The 17,983-nt window shown below is 37.6% G+C and overlaps 1 protein-coding gene across 12 annotated transcripts in view; it reads right to left on the bottom strand.

Moving 5' to 3' along the window:
• The window catches only part of ESRRG (estrogen related receptor gamma), a 408,234-nt gene that overhangs the window by 100,969 nt on the left and 289,282 nt on the right, over positions 1–17,983 (bottom strand). For all 12 annotated transcript variants that reach the window (XM_069800117.1, XM_069800125.1, XM_069800121.1 and 9 more), the window contains one exon: positions 14,782–14,898. In XM_069800117.1, coding sequence (XP_069656218.1) covers positions 14,782–14,898 — 117 coding nt within the window. The remainder of the gene's footprint in view (positions 1–14,781; positions 14,899–17,983) is intronic.

The following is a 17,983-nucleotide window of genomic DNA, read 5'->3' as shown; positions in this document are numbered from 1 at the left end:
AAGAGAATGCTTTTCTGATGATAAATCTAATTTCTTCATAGCTAAAAGAGTGAGATTTTTCATCTGATTTTGTCAGTGTTGCGTTGCATTTGTGTCTTCAGATAATCCTGCGTTCTGATGCATAAAATTTTAAAGTTATCTGTAAAGACAAAGTGAGAAATAATAATCTTTTTTGAGTTCACTGGAGGCTTTGCATAAAATTGCAGTACTGCTGGCTTTCCATCAAATTAAAACTGGAGGGGGGAGGGAATGGCATGGGAGGTTAGCTTGTTACCAGAAGCAAATAAGGCTCACAGTAAAGATCTCAAAGTCTACACACTTCATTCGTTAGGGTCTTCACTCTTTCCCAAACAGCCTATTAAAAAATCTCCCTTGCTCTGTGTGGTCCTAGTTAAGTACGACCAGGTTGCATGAAATTCTCTGGCTTTCAGACCAAGGGGGATGAACACAGACACAGGCAGAGCTCTCAAGTACTGTTATGATTCCAGACTGTCATACAGACTGCAGCACTATGTATTCCACATTCAGCTGCCACCAGTGGTACTTGTCAGCTGAGGAAATTTTCACCAAGAGGAAAATTCACAATATTTTGGCAACACAGATTCCTTTGCATGTGTGTAAGCATCTTCCATTAATATCAACAGGAAATATACAGGTGCATTGAAAGAGAGTGCTTTCTTTTCCCTGTTGACAAAAGCTGGCCTTAATCTGACTTCACTTTTTAGGATGCTTTTAATCAGTAGCTGATTGAGGAATCCACATACGAAGGAAAGTGTTATAAAGAGAAATATAAAACCCCAAACCAACAAGTAATAAAGCCTTCTCTCTTTCAGTCACTGGGTGAGAAAGGGGTAGCAACGGCTGGACTTTGAAGTCCCAGGCTGAATGACATATTAACCTCAGAGCAGAAGTTCCACTTCTAGCTGTGCTTCTAACACCATGTGATTTTTACTAAGCAACCCTTGTTCTCTTTGTCTTAGGTTAAATACTGTAAAATGGGGATATTACTGCCTACATCACAGGAGTGTTCTAAAACTTAAACAGTCTCTGAAAAAAATGTTTACAAGCTCATGACACATTCACTACAGAAAAAACATGCTGCACAAGCCCAGTGTTTTTCAAAGTTATTAAAAAAGTTTGTTTCCTTAAATATTTGAGAAATACAGTGAACCTGTACTGTTAAGATACCGAACGTGGATTTCCTCTGCTAACTACTGAAGAGTATTAAAACTAAGTATTTTACTATTAGTACTACCTGGCATTTTTCAGGCAAGAAAGAATATGAGGTTGAGAGTCATATAAGGCTACAGTCTAAAGGCTGTACCTGCAAGAATCTGGTAGAATTTGTTTGAGGTTAGGGACAGATACAACAGGTGTGAAGGTGCAACTTACCTTCATCACCTTCAACATTTGCCTTTGAAAGGACCTGTACTGCTTTTGTCTTACAACCTCCATTTTGGTCTTCTGTTTACACATATGAACAAATATCATACCCATATTTATACTGCCTATAATTCATGATTAAAATTATGAGTGAATAAGCAATTTGATTAATTCAGGTCTAACAAGCTGAAACAAGACCATTTTACTGACGGTCAATTTTTTTCTCTGTTAGTAAGAGGAGAACTTTATATAGAGGAGCTATATTTTAAATTTGGGATATACAACATGGTATTCCACACTTGATAGTGTAATCCAATATACCTGTAACTGAATAAATTGCAAAGGTAGGATTTTTAAACATTTAAGTGAAGGCAACTAAGCATTATGCAGCTTTAGACAGCACAAATGGACAATCAACATTAAACATGACTGATTTTTAAATTCTTCATTGCTCAGCTGGAGGGAAGTATTACAAGGCCAAAAAACAGAGCTGTGGACAGCTGGCTTTGTGCAGTACCAGTTCTCCGCCTCAATTTTCAAGCCATTCATTTCTTGGGGGGGAGGGGGGGGGGCAAGAAAGAAAGGAAAGAAAGAAAAAAATAATCTAAACTAGGCCATACAAAGCAAGCTTGGGTCTCTAGGACTTTCATTGTCTCAGGGAGTCGTCACCACCCTGAACCCTCATTAAAGCTGAAGAGATGCTGGAACAGCATTAAAATGAATGCAAACCATTTGCCGCAATCTTCTGCTCACACCATCTCCAAATGAAGGCAGGCATTGCATAATCCAGGCAGCTAGAGCTCCTGACAGGTGGATGATTTATGCTCATAGTCGGAAGAATCGGAGAGCCTGCAGAGGACACAGCGTGAGCAAGGTGGTGGCGAGACAGATGCTCTCAGTGGGCTTGCAGAGGCTGGCAGGCTCCAGCTAGCTCAGGTGCAACTTGAACACTTTAGTACTGAACTCATATTGCCTAGATTCCAGCACAGCAAGATACCATTTACAATATTATGTACAGTAGATATACTATCAAATCTATCTGTGTGCTATTTATCTCTCTCTATTTGTGTATACACACTATATATATATTTTTTTTTTCTATCTGCAGTTCAACTTACCGTGTTTATGTTCACTTTGTGTGTGCATATTCTCCACTGAAAAAGAAAGGGCAGATTAGGACAAATTCTGCATTGTTACAGCCACACAGCGTAAGTGAAACCACCAGAGTTGAACAGATGTAAGTGGGGGAAGAATTTGGCTCTAGCTTTCAGAGAACATGCACAGATCTGGGATACTGAATATCCTTTCAGTGTTTTAAGAGTGTTTCAAACCTAGGAAAGAAAATGACCGGAAGAAAGATGGAAACATCCACAGGTCCAAATGTATTGTGGTATTCTAGTCACTTATGTTCTGTGTCTGTAAAGCACCAGAAATGCCACAATCTGTTCTGCAGAAAACGCATAATATTAGCAAATGAAAATGACAATCGTGTCATCTACTTTTTTAATCTTTCAGTGGAATGAGTGCTTCTGTGTTATTCAAGGGTATCTAAAAATCCCATCCAAAACTGCAACATCATTTCCAACCATGTAATTCAGCTTCCTATTCAAAAAGGAAGTATGTGTAATTAATGTGGCGGTTTGAACTTTCCCTCCTGTTCTGTAAGCAAGAGACTGGTCTATTAAAAAAAAAAAAAAAAAAGAAAAAAAAAATCACACACACACAAACAAGATATTATACCTGTTTGTGTCATGCAACTATACGTTCTTTCGTCCTTTAATATAGACAATGAAGCCAGAACTAAATTATCCAACCTTAAGCATAACAACAAAATAAACAATTCACCTGCCTCATATCAGACCCGCCACATTTTCCAATCAAACCTGTCAATTAAGTATGTAGCTTTCAGGGGCAACCAAAGAGTTAAAACATTCAAACATGCACACTGCAGGTTATCTGGGTTGAATCTGGGACTTTGCTGACTCTCAACTCCTTTCCACTTTAACAGATGGGGTCAAAGGTGGAACTGCAGATGAGAATTAAAGACACATACATCCCTTTAATCAGATAACACATTCAAAGACTTGCAAATTCCCAAGAAGCCACTTTACAGGCACGTGTCATGGGCTGTTCCATAAAGGGGGAGGGAACTGTGGAGAGGAGGGAAAGAGGACTTATTTCAGCTAACCAGCATTAAAAAAAGGCAGGAAATTAGAGAAAACAAATGGGAACAAAACGGGATGGATTGCTAGTATTCAGAATGCTTTCTGATTGCACACATCTCCCTAGAGAGGAACTCCAACATTTGAAGCCTTCACACTCTGCATCCAAATGCTTTTTCTAACTTCATTAAGCAGCCGTGTTTAAGAATACTTCATAACAAGTATTTTAATTAGAGATGAGCTGAAGTATCTTGCCAGTATCAGTATCTCCAGCAATACCAGGATGCCCAGGAGGAAATACAGTCATTCAGCCTGACTAGTACTCACAAAATAGTGCAAGTCATGTAACGAGAACCTCAAGAAACTAATGATTCTCTCTCCCACCTGGCCAGAAAAAGACTGCCTGGAGGATATATGCTTGCAGCAACTATTTTCTCATCAGCATTCTTCTGATACAATTGTGGTATGAAGAGGAAAAAGAATAGAAAATCATGAAAATGAGAGAAGATAAAAAGAGAAGAAAGAAGAATCTTATGTCATCTTCGTTCTCTGATTACTGCATTCCTTTGCATCTCACACAAGACCAAGCAATGGGGCATGTGGCACACTCTGTCAGACAAAAAGCATCAGCAAAGACTACGCCTGCACACACCAGACTCAAAGGCGTTCCAACTTCTCTTTTTGTCTGGAATACAGTCAGAGATTTGTATTTTGGGGCAATGCTCTTGAGGGCTGTTGAAAAGGAGGAGCCTATTCAGTCCCTTTATAATAAGATCATTACACTTGGATCTTCCCATCTCAGCCTGATCCTTCACCCGAGGTATAAATTAGCGGAAACTTTTCTAGTACATCTTTGAGTGAGAATTCACAAAAGCAATACATTTAAACTGGTATTTTAAAACAGTTTTCTACTTTTTAAGGTAAACATTCATTTTTCTATTTTGATATTCAGCAGTCTAATCTGTCTTGAAATTGGAAGCTTAAGAGCATTCATCAAAGTTTGACAGGGAAACCACCAAGTAGCTTGTGAACTTAAAAATCAGTTCAGAGCAAGACCTCTCCTAACATTCAATAATCATGGGCAGGTACCCTCAATCTGGATCCAAAGCATACTTATGCCATCTCTTAAGCCATCTTACCTTAACTGATTCCACAAACTATATCCAGAAATGCAGTAGTTCTGGTGACTGATGACAAATATGTTTCTCTTCTCACGTTTCAGTGGATAACCCTTGGGATTGGCCATGCAATGAAATCCAAGGTGCCTGTTTCTTAAGCTTTCATTGAATTACAAAAAATATGAAAATGAGATAGAACTTAGGAAATGTAGACACTGGACACCATTGTAAACCCAATCTGGCAGGCTGTCGTGAAAAGCAACATGTGGCTGTACCACTGTTTAACAAATGATATAAGACCGATCTGTTGATTGATTCAGACCAGAACAAAAGACATGGCCTGTCTGGAAAGCCTTTCTTCAGTCAGCCACCCACAGGACTGAAAAGGAATATTAGAAAGAGACAAAGGGCAATGGTGATAAAATAAATAATCTTGATATGAGTGACTAAAAATGACAAGAACAGCACCACTGTATGGACTACCTCTTGGCTAGAGAAAGGAAAGAAAAGGAGGAGACAAAAGATGAGGATGATGGTCTTATATTATTTGTTGATTCCTAGGGTCTGCATGTGCTCAGCATGCAGCAAGTTACCAACATTCTCTCTTGTTAGTCAAGCAGTTTTGCTGCAAAATATTTCCAGCACACCAACAATTCCGCCACTAAGGGCACAGACTGGAGTTAAGCTGATTATAGAACAGTATCACACAGACTTTCTTTTAGAAAGTATTTTAATTTTTCTAAATTAACTGTTTTAATAATTAACTTTTAACGTGGACTGCAATAAGATCCTATGCGAGTTGTACAGAGTGTTGATTTTGGATCTGCTGCACTAAAACTGTAAATCAAATTGACATCTGATGTTATACCTGATGATCCTGAGAACTAAAACCAGATGCTTAATAAGAGAAAAATAGATAAACATATTAACTTTGTTGGAACAATAAAGAGCAAACAGGAAAAAATTGATATTATTCAGTAAGTGAATATATTTAACATAGCTTGTGTTTGACTTTCTCCAGAATCATTAATCTAATAAAAGACTATTGAAGCTTAAAATAAAGCTATGTTTTTCATTTATAAAGATTAATAGCAATATTAAGTCACTATTATGAGGGAAACAGACTCCCCCCATAGTTTTCCTTTTCTGTCACATAAACACTCAAAGAAAATAAAAAGAAAGAAAAAGAAAAAAAGAAAAAAGAAAAGTCTGGTTAGATGAGATCTATTATTAGAATAGCTTAGTAAGCAGGGCAAAATTTGACATAATGACAATTCACTGCTGAAGATGACATTTATTTCAGATTTCAGGCTGTTGACTTTCAACCACAAAAGCCACATTACAAACTTCAAATGAAATAATATTCCAGCCTCACATAGTGACTCAGTGAGTAGATGTGACAAAGACCCACCACTGGTAAAAACACCTCCAGCTTAAAAAAGGACAATGGCTGACGAGAGAGAAGACTGTGGCTTAGTTACATTAACATCCCAATAAACCATGTTGATTCAAACTTTTTTTTGTAGGACAGCAGAGATTTATAAGTGTGAAATATTTGAGGGATGGCACTATATGAGGTCAGAGGTAACACCTGCAGATGGTAATTTTAGTGCTTCTCAACATGATCATTGCTTTGGCTGAGTGAAGAGGCTAACAGACTCAGCTTCCAAGTTTTTTGGTGCCAATCCATTCCAAGCAGCAAAAGTCTGCCTGTGCATCTGCCACATAGGTTCTATTTAGCAGCACCTACATCATTTAAGCACTTCACCCCAAATAATCCTATCATACAACCTGTTGTTTCTACTAAGGTTTTACACAGTGAAAGTCCTATTGAAGAGATGCGAGTGCTGCCCAAGTAAAGGCTAAGTAAAATACAAAAAGGGGTTGGCTCCAAAGTGGCATTTTAGAGATATGCATATGCATCACTGCTAAATGCACCTTCTACCTGAGATGCTAAACCTATTCCACTCAAGCAGGGGATGTGCAAATATCTGCACAGCAGAAACAGAGAGAAGTGAAGAATACAAATAACATTAATGACACTCTTTACAAAATGACACCTATTTAATATAGGGCAGGACCCATGTATAAGAATTCAAGCACTCTGCAATAAATGGCAGTGCCATGTTGATGTATGTGTTTATGGGTGGCAGAGACCAAGAATTAAAGGCAGCTATTTGTCTGGGAGCTCATGGGAAAAGATGCCATATCATACACAGTCCTACATCCTTCAGACTTGTCTCTACCTTCCCTTATCACTTATATTGCTGTCACTGTAATTTCAGTGCATAACCAAATGTTCACAGGGACTAAATCCACTAAATATCTTTTTTTTAAAATGAAATAATAATTTCTAAAAAATTAGAAAAATACTGCCTCCTTATTTTAGGATCAAAAGAAGAAACATGACAAATGAGGATGTTCAGTTAACAACCTCAGATTGTACTAACATTTTCTCATCATAAAGTGATTAATTTTTAATGGTATTCCAATTTAGGTAGACCTTTTAATCTGCAGAACCTACTACTAATTCTGAGGAAGCAACAGGTAAGGTATGTGCACTAAGAAGAATACCGCAGATTTTAATCCCATTCAAAATCTTGCAAACTCACTATTTTTAATAACAAAACTACAGAGTAACTATAGGCCCAATGCATTCTTCACTGATGCTTGCCTGACTCTGCAAACAACTGCAGTCACTGGGATTCTCACCAGTAACGACTGTGGGAGCAGAATCAAGCCTAACATCTAATCTCAAGGAGGCTGTAGATGAATGTGCCAGCAAAGAGCTTTGACCCCAGATCTGCAGATACTGATGTCTAAAAAAAAAAAAATACATTCATAAATCTGTGGAAAGCCAAGAAATGTAAATAGTTCTCAAACACAGACATGTAAACGATACTGCATTTGCTACTTTCACTTCATACCGCCTTTTATGAAAGTGGAGTATTTGAATAAAGTGACAACTGCAAAAAAAAAAAATTATCTTGAAGGAGAGAAATTTTGTTTAAAGACTGACTCCAGTGAATTGCTGGGGCTTCTCTGTTTCATTCCCAATGAGATTATGGGGACCAAAAATGTTCAGCGGCAGAACATAAACCAGACTGGCACAACACTGCAACACGAGCATAGTGAGAACTCAGGAGGCCGACAGCTGGTCTTGGCTGTAGGTACTTTCATGTGATTTCTAAACCCAGAAAGAATATCCACATCTCCAATATTTGCCTTTCCTTAAGTATTTTTTAAATGGATTAATAGAAATGCTAGTTGTTTGAGCTCACTATAAACACTAACCTGCAGCTGAATAGTTTGGTCTTCCTCATCAGTTACAGAGAGTGGATAGTCATGAGCCGTGTTCTAGGGCAGACAAATTGGGCTGTCAGTTCTAATGTGTGAACTGGGCTATCAGGCCACATTTTGGTTAGGAGGAAAGAGGCCTACTTATGAACACCAACAACACTTAGAGATTAGTTTCTATTGTTTCCAAGGAGATTTAACAGGTCCCAGTATATATTAAAACAAGCACAGGTTGAATGAAAGAAAGAAAAGGAGAGCAAGAGAGAAGGGGGAAAGAAAAGGGAGGAAGGAGGAAATAAAAGGGAAGGGAAGGGAGAAATTGAAGGGACGAAGAAAAGGGGAGAAGGTGGGAAGGTGGAAAGGGCGGGGGGACAAAAGGGGGAATGGGGAGGAAGAAAAGGGGGAAGAAGGGAAAAGAACAGGAAAAGAAACACTTCCAAAAAATACCTGCACTAGAAACCGAACTCCCTCATAATACATTGAAACATAGAAAAGGGTTGATATACAGAAGAGACTTCAACAGAAGACCCACTGTGTTATCTCTTGATGTTGTAACATGGGAGCTTTGTTTAATATCCTGCATTAATGAAGGAGCTCCTTAAGTGTAATATTACAATAGAGAGCATAAGAAATATCACTGAGGTCAACGCCGCTCTATTAACTGTCATCCTGTACAGAAATATTTTCTTTGAATACCATTAATGCTTTCTCTTTCCCTTTGTTCTAATTTCTGAAGGCAGCAGAAACTAAAACTTCCTCCACAATAATTTCTGCTTTCTTCTTGGCAGACTAATGATATTGGACTTGTGAGAGAAATTTACCTTGGCAATGTCTTATGCACAGGTCTTTTCAAAGGAGATGTTGTTAGGAGGAATCCTATTAAGCAGGCTCAAAACATAGGTGATAACACATTTTTAGTTATAAAGAGGATTGCTTAGTTTTATTTATTATTTTGAGAAAGAATCCATTAAACTGCAACTCTTTACATAAGAGTAAACTCAAGCTGCCTATTCTCCTTGCTGTATCAGATTCATTTTCATAGATTGCCAAAACCAGAAAGGATCAATATGATAATTTAATCCAATCTGCTGCTGAAGACAAGCCAAAGATGTTCATATGGTAATCTTTGCATAATAAACTCAGTAATTTATGCTTTAAAATACATATACCTCTTTAAAAAAAAGTATTCTTATATTTGAATTAATGAAATCCCTCAAAGTGTGAAGCAAAAATACTTTAGAGACCCCCAATTTTAGCATGTTAAGAAGTTTAACTGATGTATAATAATCTGGTTCATTACAGTACTGTGACCATCTAAAATGTTCAAGCATTTTAAAAACTGTCAGTAATTGCTTTTATTAAGATCAGTACTGAAGGAAAAAACTTACAATACAGACTTTCTTTACACACAAGGCAGATTCTGACTACTGCCTTAACACTGCCCAAGGGATGCTGAGGTCACTTTGAGGGACTGTATGAAACTTTTTTAAAAAACCCAAATGAATGAATGAGAAGTGGTAACGGCTACTCAGTGAGGAGTGTAAATACAACACGCTAACTGTACTACTGTGATAGGAAGGGTTACACTGAAGTCAGCATTGCCAGACGACAAGCTTGGAGAGTTTCCATTCATTTTCAGAGCCTGAATGACAGCTAACATGCTAGCAACAGTAAAGATTCACAAACACGAAAAGGTATATTGCTGATTTTCCCGTAGTGTAGGTTGCTAAACCTGCCAAATGAACAGCAGCCTAATGTAGCTCCACCAGCTTCCATTAATACTAGGTGAGGATCTGGCCCCCCATTTTTAATAGCTGGACTAAATAAGCTGGAATTCTGTCACTCTGTCTATTCTAACTGGGTACAAAGTGACTGATGACAATTTGTAAAGGCCATCCATTCATAAGGAAAATACAAACATACTTACGTGAAGCAATCCAAGTTTTCTGCCATTTCATGATGGTGTAATTTACTCTTCAAATAAACTTAAATTTATTTCCTTATGTATCACCCACTTATGAATTACACTTTCTGAAATAACAAGCAATGCAGATCAGCCACTGCAAACAACCCATAAAAAATTCTGAAAACATCCAGATATCAGAGATGAGAGATATATGGGAGATGTTTTGGTGTCAACAGTCTTCTAAGTATGAAACAGCACTGCTCAGAACTGAGAGGGCTAAGACAGGACAGAGTATTTAGACGGTCTAAAAGCTGTGTTAGTGTCACTCAGTAGGTTCCCCTCTGAACTGTAATTTTTAATATTGCTACAATATAGGGACAGATAAAACTGAGGCTATCACTTTGCATGTTTCAATTTTCTCCATGGAGGCAGAATAACCTCTTGAAAAAACAGTTATATGAACACTGCATCTGAAACAAAAAAGTAATTTTGGAATTAACTACTCCAGTGGAATTATTTCACACGGCCATCTATTCTGAGCAAGATCTGCAGCATCATAAACTTGAAATAATATCTTCTATCACAGACACATGCTAGTAAGTAGTCCCACAGATAGTATTAAAAGGCATATAGTACTAATGGAAGACTGAAAGTAGAATTCAACCAGATCGACTAGCAATAGAAAAAAAAAAAGTCAGATATCTACCCATGATTTCCCATATCAATTTATGCAGTTTTATGTCCAATTTTCCTTCTTAGAAAAGAAAAAAATCAACCCCTTTTTCTCATTCCAACTAGCTGTATAAAAAGGAAAACAGCTAAAACACCCAATCTTGCACATAAACACAGATTTAATTCTCCCACCTGAAGCAAACTAATCACTGGCTTCCAAAGCGTTTGAAAGGCCAAACTTAAAAAACTGATTATAAACCAACAGAACTGAAAACTAGAGAATGTCTTAAAAGTGTTCATTTTTAAAAAGGGCAAATTGTTGTTTCCCCTACCCCCAGCCCCTTTTTAGCAATTACAATATTATTTAAAGACATCACTAGGGATACATTTGAAGAGTTTCGCCCTAGACTACACAAGAATCTTTATGTTGTTTCATCTGTTATTGTGAATCTCAGAAAATCCACCAAAACATAAGCAAAGTCAAAGAAACTGTATTTCAGGAGAAGAACCAATTGTGATCCTTGAAAATCTGATTTTTCGTAATACTGACACACAAAATTAAAAATAGAAAAATGCAGAATTTCTTCAAGTAAAGTGTATCCTGCTGCACTGCTAACAACCATTACCTAGGAAAGTAAGTGAAAATATGACACCCTCGTATTTGTCATGTGCTTAAAAGCTCATCAGTATCTACTGAGTGCTTCAATATAAAGCATAACACATACTCATATAACATCCATACACCTAGAGTTATGTTTTCAAGTAACAGTCCATGGGCTAAGCCAAAACGAAATGTTCCTCTGGATCAGTCTGTAGTAACTTTCTTGTGCTACTCAAGAGGAGATGCAGACAAGAGCCAGGACTTCAATCCCACTCCAGCTCAGCCCAGTATGACATTGCTTTACCCTTCCTTCTCTAGCTTCTGGCCCACACCTTATAAACTGTTAAGAATCTTGATCTAGGTGTTACTGGCTATGCCCCATCAACATCCTTGAGAATATGTACAGAAATTCCCCACTCCAGCCTGTATTACATGTGACCAGAAATCCAATTCCCTCCCATGGTTTGATGCCAAGACATGGCCCCAAAATCCTTACACTAAGTCTCTCACAGAAACACTGGATGGTGGATTAAAAGCACCATTATCTTCCCACAATAAATGATTTAACATGCAGCTGTCGTAAGAGAAGCCACTCTATATATTGGCTGTAAGTGGTTTTCAGACCTTGCCCTAAAAACTAAAATATAACTCAGGATCTTTTCCCAGGCACTGTGATTTCTATCATGAATTTTATATGACAATTCACAAAATCCCAATGTAATAAAGTCCTTCCAAATGTGAAGGGAAGCACAATGTCCGATAATTGTTTCACTTAGGATTACATTTAAAAACTGTTTGTTAAGGAAAATTTCTAGAAGAAAACTCCCCACTAATAGGGTAAGATTTCTGGAGGAGATGCACACTGGCAGATGTGCTGAAGTTCTTCTAAGGAATACGATGCTTCTCTCAAAGCTGCTTAAACTTGATTTTATTTCAGGTCTGCAACTAAATTTTTTTTGTAAATAGATTTAGGCTGTCAATTTCCAGGCATGCTGTGCCATCAGCATGTAGAGACTGCTGTGACAAACGTGGAGGCTGCAGCAGCAAATTTTATTATAAACTGGTAATTGAATTGAACAGGTTTACATTTGAATAGATTTACTGCAGCATGATCTCTGACATGCTGCATGGGACTGAAATCCTTGTCTGTACCTAAAGAAACGTTTAAGATACAGCAGGAATTATTTCAGCTCAGTGTAAGTCCATGCTAATCAATAAATTCACACCACTTTACACATGAAAGAAGTAAGTATATCATCTTTCTTCATTCTGTGCATAAAGGATGTGGTCAAAGCCAAAACCTCATCTCCAGACTTTCCCATAGGTAAAAACACCACCACCTGTCTCCAAAACTACCTTCCAACAAGAACAAAAGAAAAAAATATCTCTATTCCATGCACAGTGCTAAAAGTGTACCACGAATCACTATGGTTTCAAAAGTAAAAGTGGCCACTAAAGCAGGAAAGAAAACAAAACGCCCTTGGAGGTCCTTTTAGGTTGTCCTATTAGGCGGTAGATAAGCAATACCTGAAAAGAAGATAAGCTAACTGTCCCCTAGATTAAAAGACTCAGTAATTAAAAATAATTAGAAATCTTACTGTGAATTGACAGAAAAACTCACACAATATGAGTGGAAGAACTATGATGTGCCCAGGAGCGGGGCTAACAAAGGAACCTTCTTTTCAAAGGAATTAGTTATTTTGTCATTGTAGAACTTTCAGAAGAAGGTATGTACTTTTAGGGTAGACAATGTATGACATTCTGATTAAGCAAACTTGTGGGACTGATTTGCATCCATGGACAATGATCATTCATGCAAAAAATCTGATTCACAATGAGCATCTGAACTGTCTAACTAAACATAGTAAATCTGCGCACAATTTTGGTAACTGAGATAATTACTCATTTGTAGAAGAGTCACTTAATTTCCTTATGCAGTTCCAGAAGCAGCACACAGACTAGATTTTTAAATATATATGTTAATGGATATGCAGTGGTGCCCTCAAAATTTAAAAGAAAAGGTCTAAACCAATTCACTTGTATATACTCTTGGTACTACTGTTTCATTTCCAAACAAGTTGCTCAATATATCTTTGTATTAGGTGTGATACAGGGTCTTAACTTACTAAAAAAAGATGTTAAGAAGCACAGTCCCTTTCAAAAGGTGCCATACTCAGACATTGCTTTCTTTCTACAGTTTATCTAAGTGTCACAATTTAACCTTTAAGTAACTGCTCCTAGTGGTCAGTTATATGAGGATTTTGGCAAGTGAAGAACCCTCCCATCACCACTGGAAGAGAGGGTCAAATCCTGCCATTCTTACTGAGGCAAAATCCCCATTGAATCTGACAGGAGTTTTGCTCAAGTAAGACTAAGGACAGCAGGATTTGGCTCACAGGATCATAGCATCTGCCAAAGCAGTTGCACAGAACAAGGTTTATTCTTAGTAAGTATAATCCAATAAGAATATGTCTGTAGGTGCGTGATAGGCCTAATTTGTCCATCATCTCTCCACTGGTCTATGTTGTTCTTAGATTTTACTGAGAGCTGTATACTTAAACCCGTTTTAAATTACCATCAAACAATTTGCAAAGATCAGCCATCTATTAAAGCTGACTTTTTAAGCACTGCCAAAGCAAAACTGCATGGGATTATTTTAAAGTGGTTGCTTAACACAAAGTACTCTCCACTGGAGACAATATTTAGAAAACATTACATTGATTTTATTTTAAAAGGTTATCTAGCTCAGAAGTCCATGACATCTTCTGTTATTCTTTCTTGGTGGTAACAGCACACTACAATAATAATGTATACAATACACGCACATAAAAGTGTATTTTTGCATGTACGTTAACAGAAGTAGAAGTCCATAGTAGGTGACCAAGATTTAATGAATTGCCTCTTTCTGTAATATAGATGAATCAGGTTCCAGGTGAGACAGCACTGTTTCTTGGAAACATTTTCTTATATTTACCTGTTATTCAGTATCTTCAAAATGTAACTGATTAATTAAAACACTCTACATATACTTACAGGGAGGAGTAGAGGTTCTCACATGCTTGCCTTTTTTTTTTTTTTTTTTAAAGGGGTGGATTCTCCTCTTCTGTATGCCATTATTTGCTCCAGTGTAGTTACAGTAACTTCAGTAGACATACTCAATATTTTTACTTGTTTAATTGAGAAGTAATTGAGAAGAATTGTTTGTCCTGATGAAATGAAGACTGAGTAAAAATAGGGAAAAGAAGGCACAGTATGTGTTCCTGCCAGAATTGGCACAGACTAAGAGTGGTTAATGACTGGAAGAAAGAAATCTTTGAAAATTCATGATGTTAAAGTGTTAAGGAAAATGAGAGGATATCTATTCTGATGATTATTCTCTCGGTTACCTTCTGAAGGAGACTGAATGCTGGGTACGTTTTGCTGCACTACACATAGCTAGAAATTCTCCAGAGAAGATGAACTCTATGTAGATACACTGTAATTCCATAGCTTAGAAAAGAGGGTCAGGAAGAGCAAGTATACATGAAAATTGCCTTTACAATAAACTGATTACAACACTCACCAATATCTCTTCTTTCCTGGTTATGCTACAATTGTTGCATGCATTTGCAGAGAGATACATATTGACTTGATCAGTCTTACCTTCTTTCAGCATGCCAACTTTTAGACACTTCATGAAGCGGCAGGCTTGGCAGGACTTGCGTCTGCGCTTTGTGATTTCACATTCATTCGTTGCTGGGCAGCTGTATTCTATGTTACCTGTAATAGAAAGTACAGGAAAAGGGAGGTATTCAGAATCACTAATCAACGCAATGGATATACGAAGTACTGATACAATTACTGTTGTGTTTAATTTTGGAATGTATCAAGAGTAAACAGTGCTATAGAAAAGAAACACCTTTCAAGTAAAAATGAAAAGCTGAGTTAAAGGATGAGCCTTTTGACTTTTTTTTTTTTTTTTTAATCTAGACAGCTATATGAAAAAAAATACACAAAACTGCAATTAACATGAGTCTGTGTCTGACTCCATACATGGTCCCTAGCAAAATCCTTCACATAGATTATTCTTGCTGGTAGGAGGAGAAAATTTTGTCATTTATTGTCTGTACCAAGCCACATGCTTAGGCTCCTAACCTTAGCCCTCTTCATTTCCTTTTTTCCACGCCAATTTCATGAGTCTTTCTTTGTCTAGAATACGAAAAGGAGACTGTCATGCTTTATTGCACAATCAACTGTAACAGGTACTACAGAGCTTCACCCTTCTCCTTCCACAACAGCAGGCACAGGGTATCAGGCAGGGTTCACCAGCATTGCTACCACTACCCCGAGCACATTCTACAGCTGCCAGGTCAGATCTCTCAGCCAGGACATCTCCCCTTCTCTCTATGCTTTAGACAGAGTTCTTGTACTGAGAAGCATCAGAAATAGGATCATTCCTCTCAAGCTGTTAGAATAACAAAACTGGGGGAGATGCTTGCCTCTACCTCTCCCAACTCTCCTTAAGGCCTAGAACAAGCTAGATCCTTAAAATGAGCCCTCCCGGGCAAACCAGTGTCTCAATTTTTTTTGTTACTGCTCAGTAAATATTATTTATCCTCAAAAATAAGAAAAAACCCACCTGAAAATTAATGGGTAAAATACTTATGAGTAATTTTCTTTACATTTTTTAAAATCACATCTTTGGGTATCTAAGTCCAAATGGGAGAACATCTGTTCTCTTTTGCCCTAGTACCACTGCACTTTTCATAAAACAGCTTATCTCAGCTTATTCACCTGCCCAGCCATGCATCCTATTGCCCATACATTCAATATGACAGACTTTGCAGCAGTCCAAAGTTTCACCAGGAAACTGACTTTTAAATAAAGTATCTTCCCCATCAGCCTGTCACATCTTGCTTTAAAGGTATTTCTTTATTTTCTAACCCTTTCCCCCTGTGATTAAGTGCATTAGTATCTTAATGAAAATGCATTCTGTTTATTGCCCTCTTGGGAAGCAGGAGGTCATCACACCAAATGCATAAATTGTCATCAGAGACAGTCCGAGCATAATTGCAATTTTGCTGCTCCATGTTTGCTGCACTCAGGGTCCGTCAAAGTCCCCTGAAACATGCGCAGGTTCTAATAATTAGCATAGAGTCTGCCTGGGACCACAGCATTGATGAAATATTTCAGAGTTAATCACACTTTGTAAACACTGATTTATATTGACTACCTTTCTCCAGACTGATGTCTCCTCATTAAATATCACATTAGTGGATTGCAGGATTGCACAAAGACTCAAATGCTCAGCAACTGCTAATTCAACAGGAAGTAATACTTAAACTACTTACACCTATTGAAAATTGCTTAAGTATTTATGATAAAGGAGGTCTGCATGGCGCAATGTATATTCTGCCAATACAACCAGCATACTTTGCACAGCCTTTTCAGGCCTTTGCAGGCTTTCTTCCTCCTGAACATTCCTGCATGACTGACTTAGCAATGCTGGTGAGTAAAACAGATCTTGGTATGTCTGAATGCTAATGGTTCTTGCTGGGAAAACTCAAACTTCAGTTTAGTCCTCTTCCCCTTCTTTAGCTCCTGAGAAGAAAGCTATTTAAGAAACTGAAGGATACGGCAGGTAGGAAATTCAGCACGACAGTTCCTGCAAAACTTCTTTCCGATATGCATCAGCGAAGTAAGGAAATAACATTTGTGGAAGGATACGTAGGAAAGGATGGTAATGGCAAGCTTAAAAAAAGATTCACATTATCCTCTCACACTCTAATGAGGCATTCTTGGTGAGGCACAACGACTACACAGTGAGACCTTCAAAGCCTTTCACAAATTGTATCTAATTAACTTCATCATATTATAGTAATAAATGTATTACCAACCCTATTTAAAAAAAAGAAACAAAATCAGAAATGCTTTGCACAAGATCAAAGATATCTTTGCACAAGGTCAGAAACGATCTTGATCAAAAACAAGATCGAGATTACAACACAGAACTTCAAGCAGCAAAGCTCTGTACCAAGGCAAGTGGAGCATTCCCACTGCAGCCAGAGTCCTTGTGCAAAGGCACAGATTACAAAGGTACAGATGTCAACACCAAAAAGTAGCATTCAAAACCAGAAAAATATAAGCAAGATTGCTTATCCATACCCTGACATTTCAGTTTTGCGCAAAATCCTGTGAAACATGGCAAGGGTCTGTAGTGTGCAGCACATTATGCACCGACAATGCAACTTCTTTTTCCTGCAAACTCTTGCCACCTAAAGAACTCTAAAATGAGCTATTACTCTAGTCACTTAGATTCCAGTACTTGAGCTTAGAGGGGCAATCTTCTCCTATCAATTTAGGCTACTTTACTTTAATGAACTGTATTTTACAGCAGATGTTCAATCTTAATTTTTGATGTTAGAAAATAAACCTGGAAGATGTTGGAAAGAGTTCCTCCAATGAACACAGCAGAGTTACAGTAACTGCATGTATTGCTGCAGCAAAGATCCGCATCTTACCAATGGCCACAGTTGGTTCCCCTAAAGTGTTTCAGCATTTTGGAATATGGCTAGACCACAGCAGGAGTTCAAGGAACTAACATTTTGTCACCACTTCACATATGAATGCAGTATTTTATCAAACATCCCCATGGATAGACTTAATTTCTGCCAGTGAGCTTTCCTTAAAAATAAAAAAAAACACCTAATGGAATTTTGCAATGGTTATGTACCTGGACATATATCACACTCAAAATGCATTTTACCTAGCACTCAAAGTATTAGTGGATATACTTTTGGTAAAAACATAGATTTACTGCACATTGCAGGTCATTAGAGCTCTCATAATATCTTATTTACTTCTA

Source organism: Haliaeetus albicilla, chromosome 13, assembly GCF_947461875.1.
Source record: "Haliaeetus albicilla chromosome 13, bHalAlb1.1, whole genome shotgun sequence".
Lineage (NCBI taxonomy): Eukaryota > Metazoa > Chordata > Aves > Accipitriformes > Accipitridae > Haliaeetus > Haliaeetus albicilla.
Note: the sequence above shows the minus strand (reverse complement) of the source record. Positions and strands in the feature narration are given on the sequence as shown.